The sequence below is a fragment of the Aquarana catesbeiana genome, linkage group LG04 (genome assembly GCF_042186555.1).
Source record: "Aquarana catesbeiana isolate 2022-GZ linkage group LG04, ASM4218655v1, whole genome shotgun sequence".
In the NCBI taxonomy this organism is placed as follows: Eukaryota; Metazoa; Chordata; class Amphibia; order Anura; family Ranidae; genus Aquarana; species Aquarana catesbeiana.
This window is the reverse complement of record NC_133327.1, coordinates 547168237-547189070: the sequence shown is the minus strand read 5'-3', so window position 1 is coordinate 547189070 and position 20834 is coordinate 547168237. Positions and strand designations below refer to the sequence as shown.

The window sequence follows — 20834 nt, the reverse complement described above, 5'->3', positions numbered from 1 at the left end:
GAGGAAAAACCAGGGGACCTTTGCTGACACCCAGTCTCCGCCTATGGCTCACCCAAAAGGTGCATTAAGAGGGGAAGAAAGAAAAAACCTCAAGTGGCCAGACAGGCCCCCGCCAGCAGGGGGAAACAAGAAGGAAGACTGCAACCCCAAGTAAAAGATAGGGCAAGTATAAAAACTTCTCCCTACATGGGCCTTGCTGGTGCCTGTGCCCACAGCTGCAGATTCCGCCGCATACTCCATAGTGTGTGTGCATCGCTCAACTTGGGGCTTCACACGCCGCTTCCGGACTCCCATAGTGCCACTGCATCGGACCGGAGGCAAGAATAGGTGTCAGCTCCTACACCTACGCCCCCCGCACCTGGCCGCCGTAAATGACACTGGGCGTCAACCCACTCTTCCGGAGTGTCACTTCCGGCGCGGCAGAGACTCTACTCGGCCCCTACAAAATGGCGGCAGTACACACGCAGCCGCCGCTCAGAAAAGACTGGAGCGGGATTGCCGGATCCTCTGCCCGAGAACCTGGGGAAGAGGAGCCCGTATACAGTGGGGATGGAAAGTATTCAGACCCCCTTAAATTTTTCACTCTTTGTTATATTGCAGCCATTTGCTAAAATCATTCAAGTTCATTTTTTTTCCTCATTAATGTACACACAGCACCCCATATTGACAGAAAAACACAGAATTGTTGACATTTTTGCAGATTTATTAAAAAAGAAAAACTGAAATATCACATGGTAATAAGTATTCAGACCCTTTGCTGTGACACTCATATTTAACTCAGGTGCTGTCCATTTCTTCTGATCATCCTTGAGATGGTTCTACACCTTCATTTGAGTCCAGCTGTGCTTGATTCTACTGATTGGACTTGATTAGGAAAGCCACACACCTGTCTATATAAGACCTTACAGCTCACAGTGCATGTCAGAGCAAATGAGAATCATGAGGTCAAAGGAACTGCCTGAAGAGCTCAGAGACAGAATTGTGGCAAGGCACGGATCTGGCCAAGGTTACAAAAAAACATTCTGCTGCACTTAAGGTTCCTAAGAGCACAGTGGCCTCCATAATCCTTAAATGGAAGACGTTTGGGATGACCAGAACCCTTCCTAGAGCTGGCCGTCCGGCCAAACTTAAATGATATTAGCAAATGACTGCAATATAACAAAGAGTGAAAAATTTAAGGGGGTCTTTCCGTCCCCACTGTACACCGCTGCAGATGTCGTGGTCTAAAGAACAAAGGAGGGAAAAAACAGACAAGTAAATATTTGTGCCTCCTGGTGCTCCACCACCTGTCATCACATGCACTTATAGGTTTGGACCTATAAGGAAAATAGTTCAATATGCGACTTCCCCTTTAAGGGGTACCCAATATCACCCAAGTGTCAGGACTTATCAACATATCACCTCAGGAACTCAGAAACTGTCTTATTAAAACTACTTTATTAGAACAAATGTAAACACTCACATAAAACAGCGCCCTTTAAAAACTGGTGCAATGCAGTGTAAAGACATACACGTGTGTGGCCCCATTAAAGGGCTCTCCTCTACTGATCCCTTCCCGCAGTCTTCTGGGACTGCGTGACTATTCAAAAAGCGCAGTGCAGCTCGCATATGCATAGTGGGCAGCTGGCTGTCAGGCTAAAAGCAACATAGCCAGTTCCCCACAGTTAGGATGCCAGCGCCAGAAATCGAAAACTAGTGAAGAACTAGCCCGATGCGGACAGCGTTGGATCCCTGGACAGGTAAGTGTCATTTTATTAAAAGTCAACGGCTACAGGATTTGTAGCTGCCGACTCAACCCCCCCTCCAACGTGAACCTCCTCTTTAAAGTGGTTGTAAACTCCCACATGCCAAAATCCACTGACAGGCAGGGTTTTTATAACAGACCCTAAAGGTCTCTGTCATAAATGTCCCCCCTGCTTGTCAATCTGTATGCAATCTGAGCCGCGCATGCACAGTTCAGAACATATTTACGGCACGCTCTGCTTGCCATGGCAAAGAGACTCGTTTGCACGTGCGCGTGTGACGTCACCGCAGCCCGGCCAATCAAGCAGCCGAAGATTCGGCAACAGAAGAGAAAACTGGGTTAACATGGAAGCCACTGGGGACTGGGGGAGCCGTGACAGCACAGCACTGGAAGGCTGTATTTGTAGGCAAGTCGCTCATAATGTACTAGTATGCAGTGCATACAAGTACATTATGACCTAAATCTGCAGTAGGTCACATTTTTTTAAATAATGAACAAGACTTTACTACCGCTTTAAGGAGAATTCAGACTGGCAGCTTGTTTTCAGTAGCCAATGCTCCACTTCTGCATGATGACATCATAGGCTCTGCCCCTATGCATTTTGCTATACACCATGCGACTTTGTCAAGTCCTGCTGCCTTGGTAATATCGGATACCCTTTAGAGGTGAAGGCGAATACCGGCCTATTTTTCTTATAGGAAATACATTTTGAAATTTAACAGAGGCCCTAAAATCACAACTTCTCTACCATTTACTACCCACCAATTACAGTGTGGGAAACGCACGTTTCACTTAACAATTTTTACCAAGAGTTATACTTTATGCTGTACAAGTGGAAATGGAGTGCGGAATATTGCGAAACCAAAGTCTGCAAAACCCGAATAGTTGCCATTTATGCTGTGAAACAATACAAAGAATTGAACTGAAATGACAAAAGTCAGTTGTTTGCCTCTTAAAGGTTGGTATTGTCTCAACATCCAAGTACAATTTCCCGTCCTCGTCATGTTTTTCAAAGTTTTGCTGGCTCATTATTTCTTCAGCCTCTCAGCAAGATGGACAGACTGTTTCTTCAAACAAGCAACAGGGAAAGTAAATGAGAATGTGAGGCACAACAACCTGTATTTGACTATATTTTTTTTCTTTTGGCAAGTAACTGCATTTTTTCCCACTGCAATTTATTTACCTCCACCGTTATAAAGTTGCAGGACGTGACGTGGTGCTTATTTTCCAGTAAGTATTTTTTAAATTCCAGGTATTAAAAAAAAACACTTTACCAGCACTATGCTTTGAGCAGTGCTTTGTTCAGGCAGCGCTGAAGTCATGGATCAGTGAGTCATTAACTTAATACAATTGTTAAAGTACACCCACTAATTACTAAAATACATCATTACTGCACTATTTTTACACCGAGGCTTCAAGTAATATGCTGCCATTTCTCTTCCATAGCCATGCTATTTTATTTAAATATTTCTAGATTGGATTAACTATTTAGAAAAACTTTACTGCAGCCCGTTCTGGATTGTTGTCTTAAACGCTGGTGCTTAGAGACCAGGGTAAAAGGCACATTATTCTATATATACTGAAATAAAGCAATAGAAAGTGCCTTTAAGCATCCAATTTTAGTACCCGAATATTTAACAACATGTACTTATTTAAATGACAAATACATAAAAGCTGGAAAATGTTATATTTTTACAAAACAAACATTTAAAGCGGTATTAACCACTAGAGCGCTGGAAGATTTACCCACTTCATGACCAGACCATTTTTTGCAATACAGACTGCGTTATTTTAACTGACAATTTCTGCGGTCATGCAACGCCAAAAGAAATGTTTTTTTTTCCCCCATAAATAGAGCCTTATTTTTTTTGGTGGTAGTTGATCACCACTGGGTTTATTTTTTGCGCTATAAACAAAAAAAAGACTGACGATTTAAAAAAAAAAAAAAAAAAAAAGCAATATTTTTTTACAGATATTCTGCTACATATTTTTGGTAAAAAAAAAATCCCAATAAGCATATGTTGATTGGTTTGCACAAACGTTATAGCGTCTACAATCTATGGGATATATATACTAGAATTTGTATTTAATAATGTTTTATACTAGTAATGATGGCAATCAGCGTCTTAAAGCGGGACTGCAATATTGTGACGGACAATCTGATACTTTTGACACTTTGTGGGAAACCGTGATACTAATACAGTGATCAGTGCTAAAAATATACAGTCACTGTACTAATAACATTGGCTGGGAAGGGGTTAAACATCTAAGGCGATCAAAGGGTAAAATATGTGCCTAAACAGTCTTTTTTGTGTACTATGTGTGCTGTTTTTATTAAGGGATGTGATGGATTTTTTTGCCCTGTTTATACAGAGCTCTGTCCAGCCTCTCTCCTCGACGATCAGTGGGTGTCAGCGGACATCCATTGGCTGGCACCCGCTGATCGGCTTCTGCTGTGACTAAATCACAGCAGAAGAGGCGTGCGCCCCCTACCCGTAAGTGCAGAATCACATATATACATACATGTGATTCTGCACAGAACGGCTGCCCTGTAGCAGCAAATCTGCTATGGGGCGGTCGGGAAGTGGTTAAACCCAAAAAGTAAATATTTATTATTTTGCAGCTTACCAATTCTTACTTGTGATAACTGCATTAGTTTTCTTTTTTAGGCTCTCTGTTTTATGGTAACTTGGTGATCTGGCCTGTAAGTCTGTTTTTCAATGTAACAAGCTGCCCTGCAGATGTAGCAGTTAGAGGGTTGAGACAACACTGACAGGGGTGTTTACAATAATCAACTAAAAGGAAAAATAACTGTTGCTGCAACTGCTTATAAAGTGTTAGCTGGAATTTGGCTTCAATTTGTTAGTGTATTTAAATCTGTTAGTACATCTAACTCTACCCTCCCCCACACTGGCAATGCTGCTGTCCAATAGTGTCTCTGTTGCATCTTCATCCAGATTGGGGGCACTCTAATACAGCAGGTGTGTTACTAGCCAGATCACCAGATGAAAACAGGAAAAACTGCCTAAAAAAAGAAAACTAATGCAACCACCACATCTAATGGTTAATACCGCTTTAATGTGCTTATCATTCAAGCACTGCAAAAAACTGAATAAAAACGTAGGAAAAAAAAAAAAAAAGTATATTATCTGCACATTGTAGAGCTGCACGATTCTGGCCAAAATGAGAACAATTTTTTTTCTTACAATAAAGATCACGATTCTCTCACGATTCTTGCGGCGTAACATCATCTTTCATATTATACAAAAAAAATTAGGCTAACTTTACTGTTTTTTTTTTTAATTATTATTATTCATTAAAGTGTATTTCTTTCCCAAAAAAATTGCATTTAAAAGACCGCTGCGCAAATACAGTGTGACATAAAATATTGCAACACCATTTTATTCTCTAGCGTCTCTGCAAAAAAAAAAAAAAATGTATAATGTTTGGGGGTTCTAAGTAATTTTCTAGCAAAAAATAATGATTTTAACTTGAAACCAACAAGTGACAGAAAAAGGTTTAGTCTTTAAGTGGTTAAACTTCCCTCATTTACACACCAAAGTTCATTCTTTTGATCTAAAGAACAAAAGTTACAACGTTTATAGTTAGCTCAGTGACTGAGGAATGTTGTAATAATTGGCAGATTTTTTTTTTTCCAACAGCTGTTGGCTTCAGCAGGGAATTCTCTGCATAGAAAGAATCGTTCGCGAGGGGGAAAAGATTGCAATCTCGATTAGCGATTAATCGTGTAGCTCTAGCACATATCTTTTACTTTACTTTCTATTTTTATTACCCTGTTTTTTCAGATGGTTACAGTGTTGCTCATTTAGTCCTCAACCCCCTTCCCTTTTACATTCTCCTTATAATCACAATATTTGCAGCAACATTCAGTTCACATTTGGAATAAATATGGTTTCATGCTGCAATGCTTTGATTTGTTTGGTTCTTATTTTATTTTTGTAATAAAAATTTGATGTAAAATCATTTTTTGTACATTGCAATGTAATTTGCATGTATTGCTCTTTCATTTACACTCTTAATAAAATGAATGTATTTACATAATATCTGTAGGCTATATATTTAATAATCCATCACACCTGCAGTTGTAGATATTATAGCCGTTGGTGTAAAAAAAAAAAAAAAAAAAAAAAAAAAAAACAGTATTGGCCATGGATCTCAATAGACTTTGTATAGAGCGTAGCACTTGTGCTTAGTTTGATGTTTTGTGTGTAAAAGGTCTCTCCTGCATCAAGGCAGAGCACTATTAATCATGTACTCAGTGCTATGACAAAGTGGGGCACTTCTGCTTAGTGTTATAGAAAAAGAAATACATGCTTATGTATTTTATGAAGAGCAACGAGGACGCAGTTTCTAGCAATCTATATTTATCAAAGAATAAATGTTCAAGTGGCATGTGTATTTGTTAGCAGAAGCTTTTACTCTTCTTGAAGGCTAGAAAAAGATAGAAAGAGCTAAGCTTTAACCCACAGAGGTATTCCTTATTTTTTTTGCCCGCTTTGTCTGTTTACCACCCTCCACTTAATTTTTTTTCTTTTTTCTTTTTATTTCCGTACATTACAGAGCTTTCAAATTCAGACTTGTGACAGAAGAGACCAGGTGTCAGTTGGAAAGGAGATCTACAATTAACCATCCATGGCCTCGGTGGAGCTACAAATCTCAGCTTTTGTGGTTGCACTCATGGGTGTATGCGCTGCCATTGTTGCCACTTTGCTACCAAACTGGAAGGTCAATGCAGATACCGGGGCGAACATCATTACCGCAGTTACTCAAATGCAGGGTCTTTGGATGGACTGCACGTGGTACAGTACTGGCATGTTTAGCTGCACTGTGAAATACTCCATCCTTTCCCTCCCAGTTTACATCCAGACTGTGAGGACTACTATGGTCTTATCCTGTATATTTTCCACTTTGGGAATCTGCATCTCCCTGGCCGGAATGAAATGTACAAAGCTAGGAGGTGACCGACACACCAAAAGCAATATAGCATTTGCTGGTGGAATATGCTTTTTGCTGGCTGGACTCTTTGGTATGATCTCAGTGAGTTGGTACATGAAAGAGATCATCTCCAGCTTCTTGGATCCATCCATTCCAGTGAGTGGAAAACATGAACCTGGAGGAGCAGTATACGTAGGCTTTATCTCTGCTGGGTTACACATTCTAGCTGGTGCAGTATTCTGTGCATCCTGCCCTAAACGACAGCAGAACAAAACAGAATCACGTCCAAAAAAAGAACCCGAGCCAGCGGCCGAGCAGTCAGAAAACAACAACGGAAGCTACAACCTCCAGGACTATGTGTAAATGAAAAAGCCATACAACACAGAGCTTTTACCAATGTGATATATTTTCTTCCTTGCTGAAAAATGCTAGTGTTGGCAATAATGCCCTTTTTCTAATTGTATTGTAAAATGCAAATAGAAAACCATTTTCTAAGCTAGACGAAAATATAAAGCATGCTATACGGACATTTTATAAGGAACTATAAATTCTGAATAATAAATTGATGTATCGATTGTATGTTGTTTCAGACTCCCACTAAATATTTCCATGGTAACTATGTTCCTTTACAAATGTGGGGAACTAAAACTAAACCCATCTTGTATGGCTGAATAAATTAAAAATACCTTTGGGTCAGTCTGTATCAATGTTAGAACAAAAGTAACTCCACAAAAACTTTGCTGCATATTTATTGCTTATAGGTACATATTAAAAACAGACAAATTGCCTTTATCTACCCCAAGTGTACTACAACCTTATTATTATTATTATTTGTAATATGTGGGAGAGTGGTTCAGACAGCATAGCTTAGCTTTTAGATACGATTAAAACAATTAAAAAAAAAAAAAAAAGAGAAGAGGACACAAAAGCTTTAAAGATTTTGAATAAATGAAATTGAATGAATAAATAGAAGTGAATAAATGAGGATTATTATCATGTTATTTTTTTCAGTTTGTTAAAATAATATCTATCTGCAGGTAGTTACATTCGGGGACTCCTATATTTGTTTTCTTTGCCATGGGAAATGAAGGTAAAAGCCCTACTCCAGACCAAACTATTTACTAGTTTAGAGAGAAGAAGGCTTAAAAAAAAAAAAAAAATAAAAAAATCTTGGTCAGGCTTTAAAGCGGGGTTCCACCCAAATTTTGTACATTATCTCTATGCATTCTCTTCCTTGCCTAGATGCTGACATGCTGTGTAAAAAAATTTAAATCGCCGTAATTACCTTTTTTTTCCTAATCTTCTTATTACTTCCTGGTTTTCCTCCCATGGGAGTAGGCGTGTTTCTAGCCTCTCCCAGACCTCCCACAGTCCCCTGGGAGCTAGTCTCAGGCTTCCCAGCATGCATTGTGCAACAGCGTCATCACAACATCTCGGTGAATGCTGGGAGCACAGCATTCACCGCATCCAGGAAATACATGCTTGTGGGCTTCAAATGCCCACAATAAAGATGGAAACCGCCTTCAGTGAATTTTATAAGTTATTCTTTACAACGAAATCGGACACAGGCGGACTTATTACACAGAACATGTGAGTAGATAATCATGAGAAGAAAAGTTTGTGAATGAACTCCAAAAAAAAAAAAACGATAGATAGGTGGACCCCCGCTTTAACTGCTGTCTGCATTTCTATTAGAATTACTTTGATTTACTTCCTTTCCTGGAACCCACAAGAATCTCCTCAACAAGGACAAAGCAATAAAAAGCCGACAGTGATTTTAACTTGCTTAGTGGTAGTGTTGCCCAATTATTGTGCCTTAAAATGATTGTAAAGTCTTGTTTTTTTTTTCTATTAACCACTTGCTTACTGGGCACTTAAACCCCCCTCCTGTCCAGACCAATTTTCAGCTTTTAGCGCTGTCGCACTTTGAATGACAATTGCGCAGTCATACAACACTCTACTCAAATGAAATTTTTATCATTTTTTTCCCCACAAATAGAGCTTTCTTTTGGTGGTATCTGATCACCTCTGCGTTTTTTTTTCATTAAAAAAATTGAAAGAGACCGAATTAAAAAAAAAAAAAAAAAAAATATATATATATATATATATATATATATATATATATATATATATATATATATATATATATATTTTATATTTGTTATAAAATTTTGCAAACAGGTAATTTTGCTCCTTCATTGATGTACGCTGATGAGGTGGCACTGATGGGCACTGATAGGTGGCAGTGATGGACACTGATGGGTGGCAATAATGGGCACAGATTGCCTACACTGATGGCAGCACTGCTAGGTGGCACTGACTGGCACCACTGGTGGGCATTGATAGGTGGCACTTGTGGGCATTCATAGGTGGCACTGCTGGGCACTTTCAGGTGGCAATGACAGATAGCACTGGCAGGCTCAGATGAGGCATATGTGCCTCCTTCCTCTTCGGGACTGATGTCCCTTTAACATAAGCCGGTGATTGGCTTTTTTACCGAGCTTTTGTTTACATCATGTGATCAGCTGTCATTGGCTGACAGCTGATCATATGGTAAGGGGCCGGGATCGGCCCCTTACTCGGATCTGTGATCATTCGAGTCTCCGTGACTCGGTGATTACAGCGCGCGCACCGCGCACCCTGCAGGGTGAACGCAGTGCGCGTGCACAGGGGAGGACGTCCCATGACGGCCTCCCGGAAATTGAGGTCCGCGCTGTGGCCGTCATTTGGCTATGGCCCGGACCTCAAGTGGTTAAAATAACAAACATGTTACACTTACCTCCTCTGTGTAGTAGTTTTGCACAGGGCAGCCCAGATCCTCCTTTTCTCGGGTCCCTCTTCGGTGCTCCTGGCACCTCCCTCTTGTCCAGTGCCCCCACAGCAAGCACCTTGGTATGGGGGCACCTGAGCTGCAGCTCCGTGTCCATTCTGTGCTGCACACAGAAGGTTTTTTATCTTAATGCATTAAGATAAAAAACCTTCTGCCGTTACAATCACTTTAAGCTAGCCAAAGAGCGATCAAAATCCGCCCGGTTTAGCAGTGTCCAGCTGAATTTCTATCCATTTGTGGTCGCTCCTGTTGAAAATTCTCTTTGTGTATTCTGACAACGGAGAGTCCCTGCTATAAGAAAATAATGGGGTTGATTTATTAAAACTGGAGAGTGCAAAATCTGGTGCAGCTCTGCATAGAAACCAATCATCTTCCAAAGCTTAAACAAACAAGCTGAAGTTAAAAGCTGATTGGCTACCATGCACAGCTGTACCAGATTTTGCACTCACCAATTTTTTGTAAATCAACCCCAAAGTCTCAGCGGGTAGGATTCCTCGATCCACCTTGTTTATGTGGATGGAGGAATCAGTTTATTGGGGGGGGGGGCTAAACTAAAAAACTGATCCATCGATGGCCAACCGTTTTTCCTCTCAATATAAGTCTAAATATAAAGGTTCTTGCGAGCTACCATATGTGTTTTTGATGATTAATTAATCTAGACAGCTGCTAGCACTGATCACGTCCCATACGATCGTGCAGACCAAGCTAAAATACAAAAGAAATTGAGTAACCCCACTAGATGCATCAATTAGTAAATACAGAATCAAAAATACAGTATATTATACACATACTGTAATGGATAAAATAACCTAGTGATAGCAAAGTGATCATGTGCATTAATATAATATAGTGTATCCACTCACATGTAAACAGTCCTTATAAAGTGCTTCAATTATAAATCCAAAAGTGTTACAGTGCACTAAAACTTCTAGCGTGCAAAATCCTTCATACAATAACACGTACTGTTGAAAACAAAGTCCATTCCAATTAGATCAAATCCACAGATTCTATTAACAATCACACGTGTGCTTGTGTCCACTCCTGTGCTTCCCCCTTCAGTGTGCGCTCACCTTAGAGCGTGTGACCTTGCAGCCAAGCTTGGTCAATACACGCGTATGAACCAACTCTGGGTTCAATATCTGTGCTTGGGTCCTGGGCTGGTTGCTTGTACGTTTTTCCACATGAAAGTATGACAGAGGAAACTTGATAGCGTGATATTGTTTAAAAAAAAAATATATGTTTATTCACAGATAAAAAACGCCCCTTTAATAGGGTACTCACATTTAGTGGGTGCTACAGTGTACCTCTCTATACAATTACCGAAAGCAGTTTTTAATCGCTGAGCCGATGTGTCCTTTCTGTGCTGAGACCACTCTGCTGTCTCCCACACCGCCCTGTCCCCTCCCCAATGCGTGTCGATACCAGAAATAGAACGTATCTTCCTCAGGGGGAATTATCTGTCAGCCCACTTAGGCTTAAAATAACAAACACTATGTGGCAAAATTGTTTCATCTCATCAGACATTTATCAGGGTTCTTCACTTAAAGTGCATTTCAAGGCAAAAATAAGCCTACTGAACAAGCCAAGATTTGATCCATCTATGGCCAGATTTAGTGCTTCTCTAAAAAAGGGTTGTGCATACTCAAATGAAGTGCAAGGGAAGTCAATGTAAAAATGTCCAGAGAGAAAAGGTCTCTTGATGATGTAAAGAGGGGTGTTTTAAGGGAAGAAATCCCATCCGATCCAGAAACCAGCATTAAAAATGAGAACTGTCACTTTATGGACAATCAAGGATGAACTGCCCAAAATACAGCATGCAATTAAGAATAAGAAGCTAAACAAGTCCTGAGGAACAGTACTTAGGGGAAGGATGAAATAATGTTTATTATACTTAAAAGAAGGGATGACATTTAATACATCCAGAAAAACTTCCAGAAAATAGAACACAAAAAAATATTCCATAATGGGGAAGCTAGGAGCACTAATGCATACAGAACAGTCAGTGCTGAGAGCAGAATCCTTGGGAAGCTCACGTCAGGTGATGCCTATCAACTATGCAGAGCAAGAAATTGGTCATGAGAGAGACAAATCTTAGGACATATAAGCACTACCAGAGTGCATTAATCCAAAGATCAAACAGACTCTATAGTAAGAGAAGGGTGAATATATCTCAAACCAGGCTTCAGGTAACATAAGAGGCTGAATGCCCAGGGTGAGGGGAGCCAACATAATTTAGTAATATCTACCAAATATGTATCAAAATCCAGAATGTAAAGAAAAACTCAATGTTCAGATTAAAAGCCTACAGGTGAACCTGCATATTTACACTGAAAGGTAGTTTCCAAAGAACCTTGAGGGGAAAAAACAAAAAACACTGATAAAAACAAGGGTATTGTTTGAAACAGGTTTATAAATGCTAAATCTGTGGTTCACATGGAAAAAGGATTTTAATCACCTATGAGGATGTGTGCTTGCTGTATGCAGAGATCCTCCTAGGTCATTAATAGATCTCAAAAAGAGAAACAAGCACCCAGAATGAGAATCAGAAGCCTTCGGCATGCCAGTGGCACTAAAGGCTGGGCATCACAGTAGCTAAGTGTTTAGCACTTCTGCCTAGCAGCACTAGGGTCATTGGTTCAAATTGCAACCATGGCATTACCTGCATGGAGTTTGTATGTTCTCTGGGTACTCCAGTTTACTCCCACACTTCAAAGACATACAAATAGGTGGCGGCTATCTAAATTGGTTCTAGTATGTGTATGTATGTATGTATGCATGTATGAATGTATGTATGAATGTCAGTTAGGGATCTTAGATTGTAAGTTCCTTGACTGCAGGGACTGACGTGAATGTAAAATATACAGTATATGTAAAATGCTGTGTAAATTGACTGAAATAAAGGCTTTTTTTACCTTAATACGCTCCCAGCATTAAGTATTACTTAGCATTCTTAGCGGCCCTTCAGATAGCATTTATACATACTTGCTTTAAGCCAAGCTGGACCAATGTAAGTAATGAAAAAAGAACATTCCCGGAGTTCCACCTTAAGTAGTAGAACCTAATATAGGTTAAGGTATAACTAGTTCTGGTGACGTGGGGGGCACCAAGGGTTTGCCTTAAATTGAAGGGATTTCCTCTCACTTCCTGTTTTGGCTATGGGACAGGACATGAAGGTACATATCCCCAATAAGACACATATTGCAAAAAAAAAAAAAAAAACTGACAGAGGATATAACCCTCCTGTATATCTTAAAATGAAAAAATAGGTTTGACCTATAGTTGTACTTAAAGTGCAACCTAATTGATTTGTATATATAAAAGACATTTAGTTAATACAAACAATTAACCTACTATAGTAAAAACAGGTGAAATATACAAACCTGATTTACTACAACCGAGATATTGAAATCTGAAATATCCTTACCTCAGGTTTAGGAACAAAGGCACGACCAGGAATTGAAAAACAATGCTTTACATCACAAAGGTACTGAGACATGATAGACAGTCTACTCCTTTGTTTACTGCTAACCGAAGCTGTCATCCTCTGTGTAAAAGATAAGAAAACAACAGAGAAACCTTAAAAGGACTGCAATGATATACTGCTATAATAACTTGGTATGTTTTAAGATATGAGCAGACTTTGCAGAAAGTGTTGGAAATAAGCATTGGTCCCAGTTCTGAGTTTGCTGCTTTTGACATTAAAGCGGAGTTCCAACCATAAAATCAACTTTGCAGAAATCAACAGCATTATGCATCAGCAAAAACATTTGGAATTTTTTTTTTTTTTTACTCACCCCTTTAGCACTTTTGCTATGGGGTCCTTTGTATTCTTCCACTTCCTCTCCACGGCGCCTGACGTCATTTCCCTCAGCTCCTGTGGTTGCTAGTGCTTCCGGGAGATGTTTGTCATCATTTCCCAGGAGTCAGTGGGCAGCGCCGAGGGCTTCGTTGCCATCATAACGGGGCAGGCACTTCTGACTATGCCACCCGTTGTGATGGCAACGTCAGAAGTGTACGGCGCTGCGAGCCATACCTCCTGCACATGCGTGAGAACGGGCGGTGCATGCTGATCGCTCAGCTGCACCTGATCCCAGAAGATAGTGCTTGTGGGCTTCACATGCCCACAAGCAATATGGAAATTGCCAATAAAGAGGAATATAGGATATATTCCTCTATGAAATCAGCAATTGAGCGGCGATTCAGCAAAGAAACGTGAGTGCTATAAATGAGTTTGAAACATAAGATATTCATCCCAAAAAAATTTTTACAGTTGGAACTCCGCTTTAAAGTGCATTTCCACCTTTGCAACCAAATTGGGATAACACCTAAATTTGTTACACGTTCCCATTCACATAGCATAACTTAAAAAATATTTTTTTTAAAGTTGCTTACCCTTTCATTTGTTGAAAAAAAATCCTACTTAGCTTTCCCTTTCTATGTAACTTTAAGGATGTGGCTGGGAAGTGCATTTACTTTAAAGGCTAATGCCACATTTAGCAACATATTACACCCATATTTAGGGAGTAAAGCCTAGCACACACGGGCCCCGCATGTTAGGCTGCTTTGGCCGGTTCAGTAGAAACTGCCCGACATTCAGCCAGTGTGTACTACAGCCGGAAGGGGCATGACCGAAAAATGCTAATCCGCTAATCAACTCCCTATCAGCGGGGGGGTTCGCCCTCTGTCAGAACACAATAGAACAGCAGGGGAGATTCCTGTACTAACATCAGATTGTTCATAAAGCAGCTCTGACCCAAGCTGTCAGTTTTTTTTTTGTTCAGCCCACTGGATTGTACAAATAATGGTAGCAGTTAGTAGCAATAGCAGTTTAACCCTGTCTGTACTGCGCTGGTAGATCTCATTGTCAATTGTAAACTAGATATGCACACTGTCTGTTCTAACAAATGGTTAGAGATTATCAAGGCTACAGTGGCACATTGTAGGTAAATGCACTTTTAATCCAATCGTGCCCCTTGCAAGTTATTCTGAATAATAAACACTGACTATTCGTCCTGTGCATAATCCTGCTCCAAAGAAATAAGTATGAAGGTTAGGAATCATTTAAAACTATATGCAAATGGGAACACATAAAAAACATGTATTGTTCTATGTATAAAAAGATCACTGAACAAATGTGACAAACATCCACACAGCTCCAATGAAACTTGTTGCATTCTGTGTAATATAATTACACAATGATCGTAAGCACCATCTAATGAACACTGCCTGCACCACCAGAATGCTGCTCCATTTCTGAGAGATCCCTGACTGAAGTCCACAGGGAAACCAACACTTCTGGGAGTGTCGATCTTATGGGTCTGCTGCAGTTTCTTTGGTTCTTCCTTCTGACCTCCACTACACCAATGATTCTTTTCTCCAATAATAACTGAATGATGTATTACAGCGAAAAAAAAAAAAAAATACACTGGTGATACTTTTTCATTCGTTTAGAGGACAATCTACAATTTCAGGCCCAATACTCTGAATTCTTATTGTTGTTTAATGTACAATGACTTCAGCTGAAGCAAACATGGCTTCTTTTTTCATCTTTAAGTGTGGCTCTGCCTATAATTCATTTCAAGTTCAAAGCCTTAGGAATGGCATTGTAATCATGTCCATATTGACAAGCCGGCAGCTTTTTTCTGGTTGCCTTCCAAAAATTAAATTTTGAGTACAACATGGTGTGGCTCAACAAACATCTCTTTAGACAACTTAGCTGTAAGTACAGTATTTAATTGGTTCAAAGTGATATTGGACAGGGCTGTCTCAGCCAGTCCTGACTGTACTCAGCTTTAATTATTCTCTAAGGCCCCTTTCACACTGGGGCGGGGGCGGCATCAAAGCGCTGATATTGTTAGCGGCACTTTTCCGTCGGTATTTACTGGGGTAAAACCGCCCCCGCTAGCGGCCGAGAAAGGGTTAAAAACCACCGCAAAGCGCCTCTGCAGAGGCGCTTTACTAGCGGTATAGCCACGCTGCCCCATTGATTTCAATGGGCAGGAGCGGGGCAGGAGCGGTGTTATACACCGCTCCTGCCCCGCTCCAAAGATGCTGCTGGCTGACTTTTTTTTCCCGTCCTGCCAGCGCACCGCTCCAGTGTGAAAGCCCTCGGGGCTTTCACACTGGAGACAAAGCAGCGGCAATTTCTGGTCGGTTTGCAGGTGCTATTTTTAGCGCAATAGCACCTGCAAACCGCCCCAGTATGAAAGGGGCCCTAGATTAATTAAGGTTAGGGGAGAATTGCTTTTCAGTACCCATGGCTGCACATTTCATTATCTTTCACACTAAGGAAATTACAAAAACAATACATTTAGTGGTAAAACTGAAAAAAACAAAACACAACATACTCAAAAAGCCACAAAACAAAAGAATATAAGGAAGCAGTGTACAAGCATGAAAGCAAAAAATACTGATTGTTACATGTAAACAAAAAGTGCCAGAACTGACCTGGTCTTCAAGTGGTTAAAATGAAATACAATACAATGGAATGAGGTACAAGCAGAATTCTGACTGTTCCCAATATAAAAACAAAAAAAAAAAAATACATTGGAAAGACCCATACCTCTGCAACTTCATGCTGGAAAGTCAATGTCATCTGTGTTCTGCCATAATAAAATGGCCCAGTTCTTTCTGAAATTGATTCAAACCACTTAATAATCAAAGGTGTTGAGACATTAAACGGGAGATTACCAATAATATGTACATTTGGTGGATCTGTAAGTATGAAAAAAATGCAAAGATAATTGTTTTAGTTCAAATTTATCTAAAATCAAGAACAAAAAACATATCACAGACTACCAATCCCTAGATATGGTGATTGCATTTGTTTTCTTTTTTTTTCAGGCTTTTTTTTTTTTTAATTATTTTTACCTGTTGATCCTTTGAGCCACACAATTCCAGTCATAGGTTGACAACCTCACTCCCTGTACTTCATCCATGGAAAAGGCAGTTTTCACTCTAGGACATGACTACAGAAATCTCCCCTGTCCTCTTCTCTATAACATAGAAGGGCTGTTTTGTAGTCTACCGAGATGGCTATGAATATGTAACTGATAACAGTTGGCACAGGCAGAGAGGGCAGGAACTTATCAGCATGTTAGATATCTGGCAGGATCGACAGGTATTCTTTACACCTATTAAACAGTTATAACAAAACCCTTTCAAATGGTACAGTTAACAGACCCAAAGAGAGCAATAAAAAAAAACTTCATTGTTAGGATTTACATAAGATTTAAAGGACAAAACTAATTTATCTGCCTAGTAGCTGCTGAATAATTAAATTGGACCAATCACTAAAATTCACACTCCACATGAATTTGTAGGACACATGCCTGCTTCACTAATAATTTACTAATACAGAGATTTACTAAAACTGGTACACACAGAATGTGGTGCAGCTGGGAAAAGTAACCAGTTTCTAGGTTATTCTAAACTTGAATCTATTGTAGCCAGGGTAGAGGAGGGATCTGGAGACCCCAGATCCCCCCTCTACACTGGCTACACTAGATTCTGTATGCACCAGTTTTAGTGAATCTCCCCCATTCCTGATCTGTATACGTGTTACGTGCAACTGTAACTCACATGCTTGCAACATCATTTTTTTAAAATGTAAACCATAAAGTTTTGAAGTCAATTTTATATCTGATTATTTTTGAAGACTGTATAGGCATTACAGTGTGTGTGCTATCGCTCTCTCTCTCTATATATATATCTACACACACAATATATACTCACAAAAATATCCTTTTATAGTAAGGACCTAATGGTTTAAACAAAGCTGCATTGTGCATACCTTAATATACTAACTTACCATCTTCCCATTCCTTCCTTAAATGCTTCGGAAATGATCTGTCCATTCGGTATGTAAGTATATCACCATGAACAAATTTCAGTTTCCCAAAAGATGCTTCATTTAACATCTTTAAAAGAAAGAAGTGGATTTTCAGACCACAAAAGTAAATCCTTAGAACAACAAGAGTAATAATACATACTAGATGTTTTGGATAGAATTCGGACTATACTAAACAATCCAGTACTGGTGTGTGTGTGTGTGTGTGTGTGTCTGTGTATGTATATATATATATATATATATATATATATATATATATATATATATATATATATATATATATATCACCATAAAAAGCCATTTTGTTTTTTTTCACAAGAAAATAATTGTCCCATACTGCATAAAGAATAGAATAATCGGGACCCCTTATTCCCCCAAATAAAAAAAAAAAATAAATAATAAGAATCAAATCGTAGGACATCCATGAAGGGTTTTTATCCTTGTAAAAAATGCAACATGTGTAAATCCAAAGGAAATACTGTAAGAAGGATTAGTGGGTTTAAGTAGAATGCGACAGGAGAAGAATATCAGATTAAGCACCTTATTACATCCAACGCCTTGTTTGTTACTTCCCTGCTGGAGTGCTCGTGTGGCCTCCAGTATGTAGGCCAGATGAAGAGAAAATTACATATTAGGTTAAGTGAACACGTTGAAAATATTAGAAAGGGCCTCAACATTTTAGGAATGTACATAGCACAGAGATCCACAACCCCCCCCCCCCACTATAATTTTGTGGCATAGTTAATGTGTTTGGGCATTTTGGAGGGGATCTAATAGCATTAGGGAAAGCTCAAAAATGAAACATTCTGGATCTATGAACTTAAAATGGTTGTAAAGCTTTGTTTTTTTTTTTTTTTAATAAAAACAAAACATGCCTATACTCACCTGCTCTGTGCAATGGTTTTGCACAGAGCAGCCCTGATCCTCTTTTTCTGGGGTCCCCCACCAGCGCTCCAGGCTCTTCCTTTTCATCGGGTGCCCCCAGGGAAAGCTGCGTGTTGGTTCCCAAGTCCCACTACTGTGGCCATTGACACAGACAGCAGGACTCAGCCCGCCCCCTCTCTGGTGTCACCTGATTTGATTGACAGCAGCGGGAGCCAATCACTCTTGCTTGTATTAATCTGTCCAATAAGGAGAGAGACAGCGATGCGCTCGTGCACATCGCTGGATCGCATATGCTCAGGTAATGAAGAAGGGGGGGTCTGGGAGGCAGCTGCAGCACAGCAGGTTTTTCACCTTAATGCATACAATGCAATAAGGTGAAAAACCTTAAGGCTTTAGAACCGCTTTAACTGCCTGCACCCACATGGACTAAATATTGAAGTTGATTTAAAACTGTTTTATAGCAGATTTTTAAAAGGTTAATATTTTATGTAGGTTTAGGATTTTTAGCATTTGTGGTCATTTTATAAAGAATGTATTAATTAGTATTTTATATACTGGATAGGAGTTATTAACCAAGCAATGAATGCAATCTTAATTCCTGCCACTAGGGGGGGTATTAGGGATGATGATTATAAATCCCTTGGAAGGAGGTTTAAAAATGTCAGCGCTGCTGTCAGGAAAAAGCAGCACTTTTAGATGCGTTTTTTTGAATAGCATTAAGCTGCGTTTTCCCGCGTTAACAATTTTAATCATTTTTACAGTAAAAACACTCCCTAAAATGTAACACCTAAAAACGCCAAACGAGGCTAAAAGCTTGTTACAGCTTAAGCTGTGTTTTGCTGCGTTTTTTGGCATTTTGTGTTTTTACAGCCAAACTGCCTCTGCTCCTGAATGCACAGGCAGCCTTTTTTGTTTTGTTTTTTCTGCCCTAAACGCTTATGCCTCCAAACTCCTCTGAAAGTTTATGTGTGCATGGACACATAGGCTAACATGAAGGAGAGTTCCGAGGCAGTAAAAAAAAAAAAAAAAGATGCCCCTAAAAGCAGCTGAAAAAAGGTCCTGTGTGCGCATGAGCAATAAGAGTACATTTTGTTTATTTTTAATGAGCACTGTTTTTACTTATAAAAAAAGGTTTTGGCTGGACTGACTTTATAATTTCTAATAATTTATCTGATGCCGCGTACACACGAGCGGACTTTACGGCAGACTTGGTCCGGCAGACCGGACTCCGTCGGATAATTAGATCATATGTGAGCTCCAGCTGACTTTTTTTCCCCAAAAGTTCGACGGACCTAGAAATGAAACATCTTTCAAATCTTTGACGGACTCGAGTCCGGTCGTAAAGTCCGCTCGTCTGTATGCTAGTCCGACAGACAAAAACCGACGCTAGGGCAGCTATTGGCTACTGGCTGTGAACTTCCTTATTTTAGTCCGGTCGTACGTCATCACGTACGAATCCGTTGGACTTTCGTTGATTGTGTGTAGGCAAGCCCGTTCATTCGAAAGTCCGTCAGAAAGTCCGACGTAAAGTCTGTTGAAAAGTCCACCGCACCTAGTCCATCGAAAAGTCCGTGTGTACGCGGCATAAGTCTGAGCGCCTTTTAGTCAATGCCTATGCTACGAATACATATTTAACTTTAACTGTAGCCAAAAAAGAAATGTAGCATTCCTGATAAAATCAAGGATCTCCATTGGTACTTTTGGTCTTTGTTCTACATTTTAAACACTTATGCCGCGTACACACGACCGTACTTTACGGCATACTTTGCCCGGCGGACTTTGACGGACTTGCCGAATGAACGGAATTGCCTACACACGATCAACCAAAGTCCGACGGATTCGTACATGATGACATACGACCGGACTAAAACAAGGAAGTTCATAGCCAGTAGCCAATAGCTGCCCTAGCGTCGGTTTTTGTTCGTCGGACTAGCATACAGACGAGCGGACTTTTCGACAGGACTCAAGTCCGTCGGATAGATTTGAAACATGTTTCAAATCTAAGTCCGTCAAATTTTTGAGAAAACAAAGTCCGCTGGAGCCCACACACACACGATCCAATTGTCCGACGAAATCCGGTACGCCGGACCAGTATGCCGTAAAGTCCGATCGTGTGTACGCGGCATTATGCTCAGTTCACACCAGAACATGGCGCAGGAAACTTGCATTCTGTGCACGTTTCCAACATCGCATTCTAATGCACCGTCCTTGCGATCTGCATGTGGGTGCCAATGTATTGTTAACGTCACCCCAAGTGCAGTGCATTTGCAGGCACCAAATCTCATGGTACCCAGAGAAAATGCGGTTTGGTGAAGTTTGTTTTTAAAAGCACTACTTTGTGTGGTCCAGTGTGTCTTGCAGCCTATTCAAATGAATAAGCTATCAAAAAAACGCACCACAGGGGAACACGCAAGAATTGCACGGGAATGCATTAGTTCGAACCCCCATGCTCCTGTGCAATCCTGGTGTGAACATGTAATATCTTAAGGCTGCTAAACTTGAAATATAACCATCTGCATATAATCTACACTTCAGTGAGGACTTAGAAACACTGGAACACTTGTCAGCTT

General features: G+C 40.1%; 2 protein-coding genes across 3 annotated transcripts in view; one reads left to right on the top strand and one right to left on the bottom strand.

Moving 5' to 3' along the window:
• TFB1M (transcription factor B1, mitochondrial) overlaps positions 1-20834 on the bottom strand; it is a 117444-nt gene that overhangs the window by 24607 nt on the left and 72003 nt on the right. For both annotated transcript variants that reach the window (XM_073627921.1, XM_073627920.1), the window contains exons 4-6: positions 17341-17449; positions 16093-16244; positions 12955-13074 (exon numbers count right to left, since the gene is read on the bottom strand). In XM_073627921.1, coding sequence (XP_073484022.1) covers positions 12955-13074; positions 16093-16244; positions 17341-17449 — 381 coding nt within the window. The remainder of the gene's footprint in view (positions 1-12954; positions 13075-16092; positions 16245-17340; positions 17450-20834) is intronic.
• Positions 2781-8287, top strand: CLDN20 (claudin 20). The gene is made up of 2 exons (XM_073629160.1): positions 2781-2974; positions 6326-8287. The coding sequence occupies exon 2, from the start codon at positions 6398-6400 to the stop codon at positions 7061-7063; it is 666 nt and encodes a 221-aa protein (XP_073485261.1). The 5' UTR covers positions 2781-2974; positions 6326-6397; the 3' UTR covers positions 7064-8287.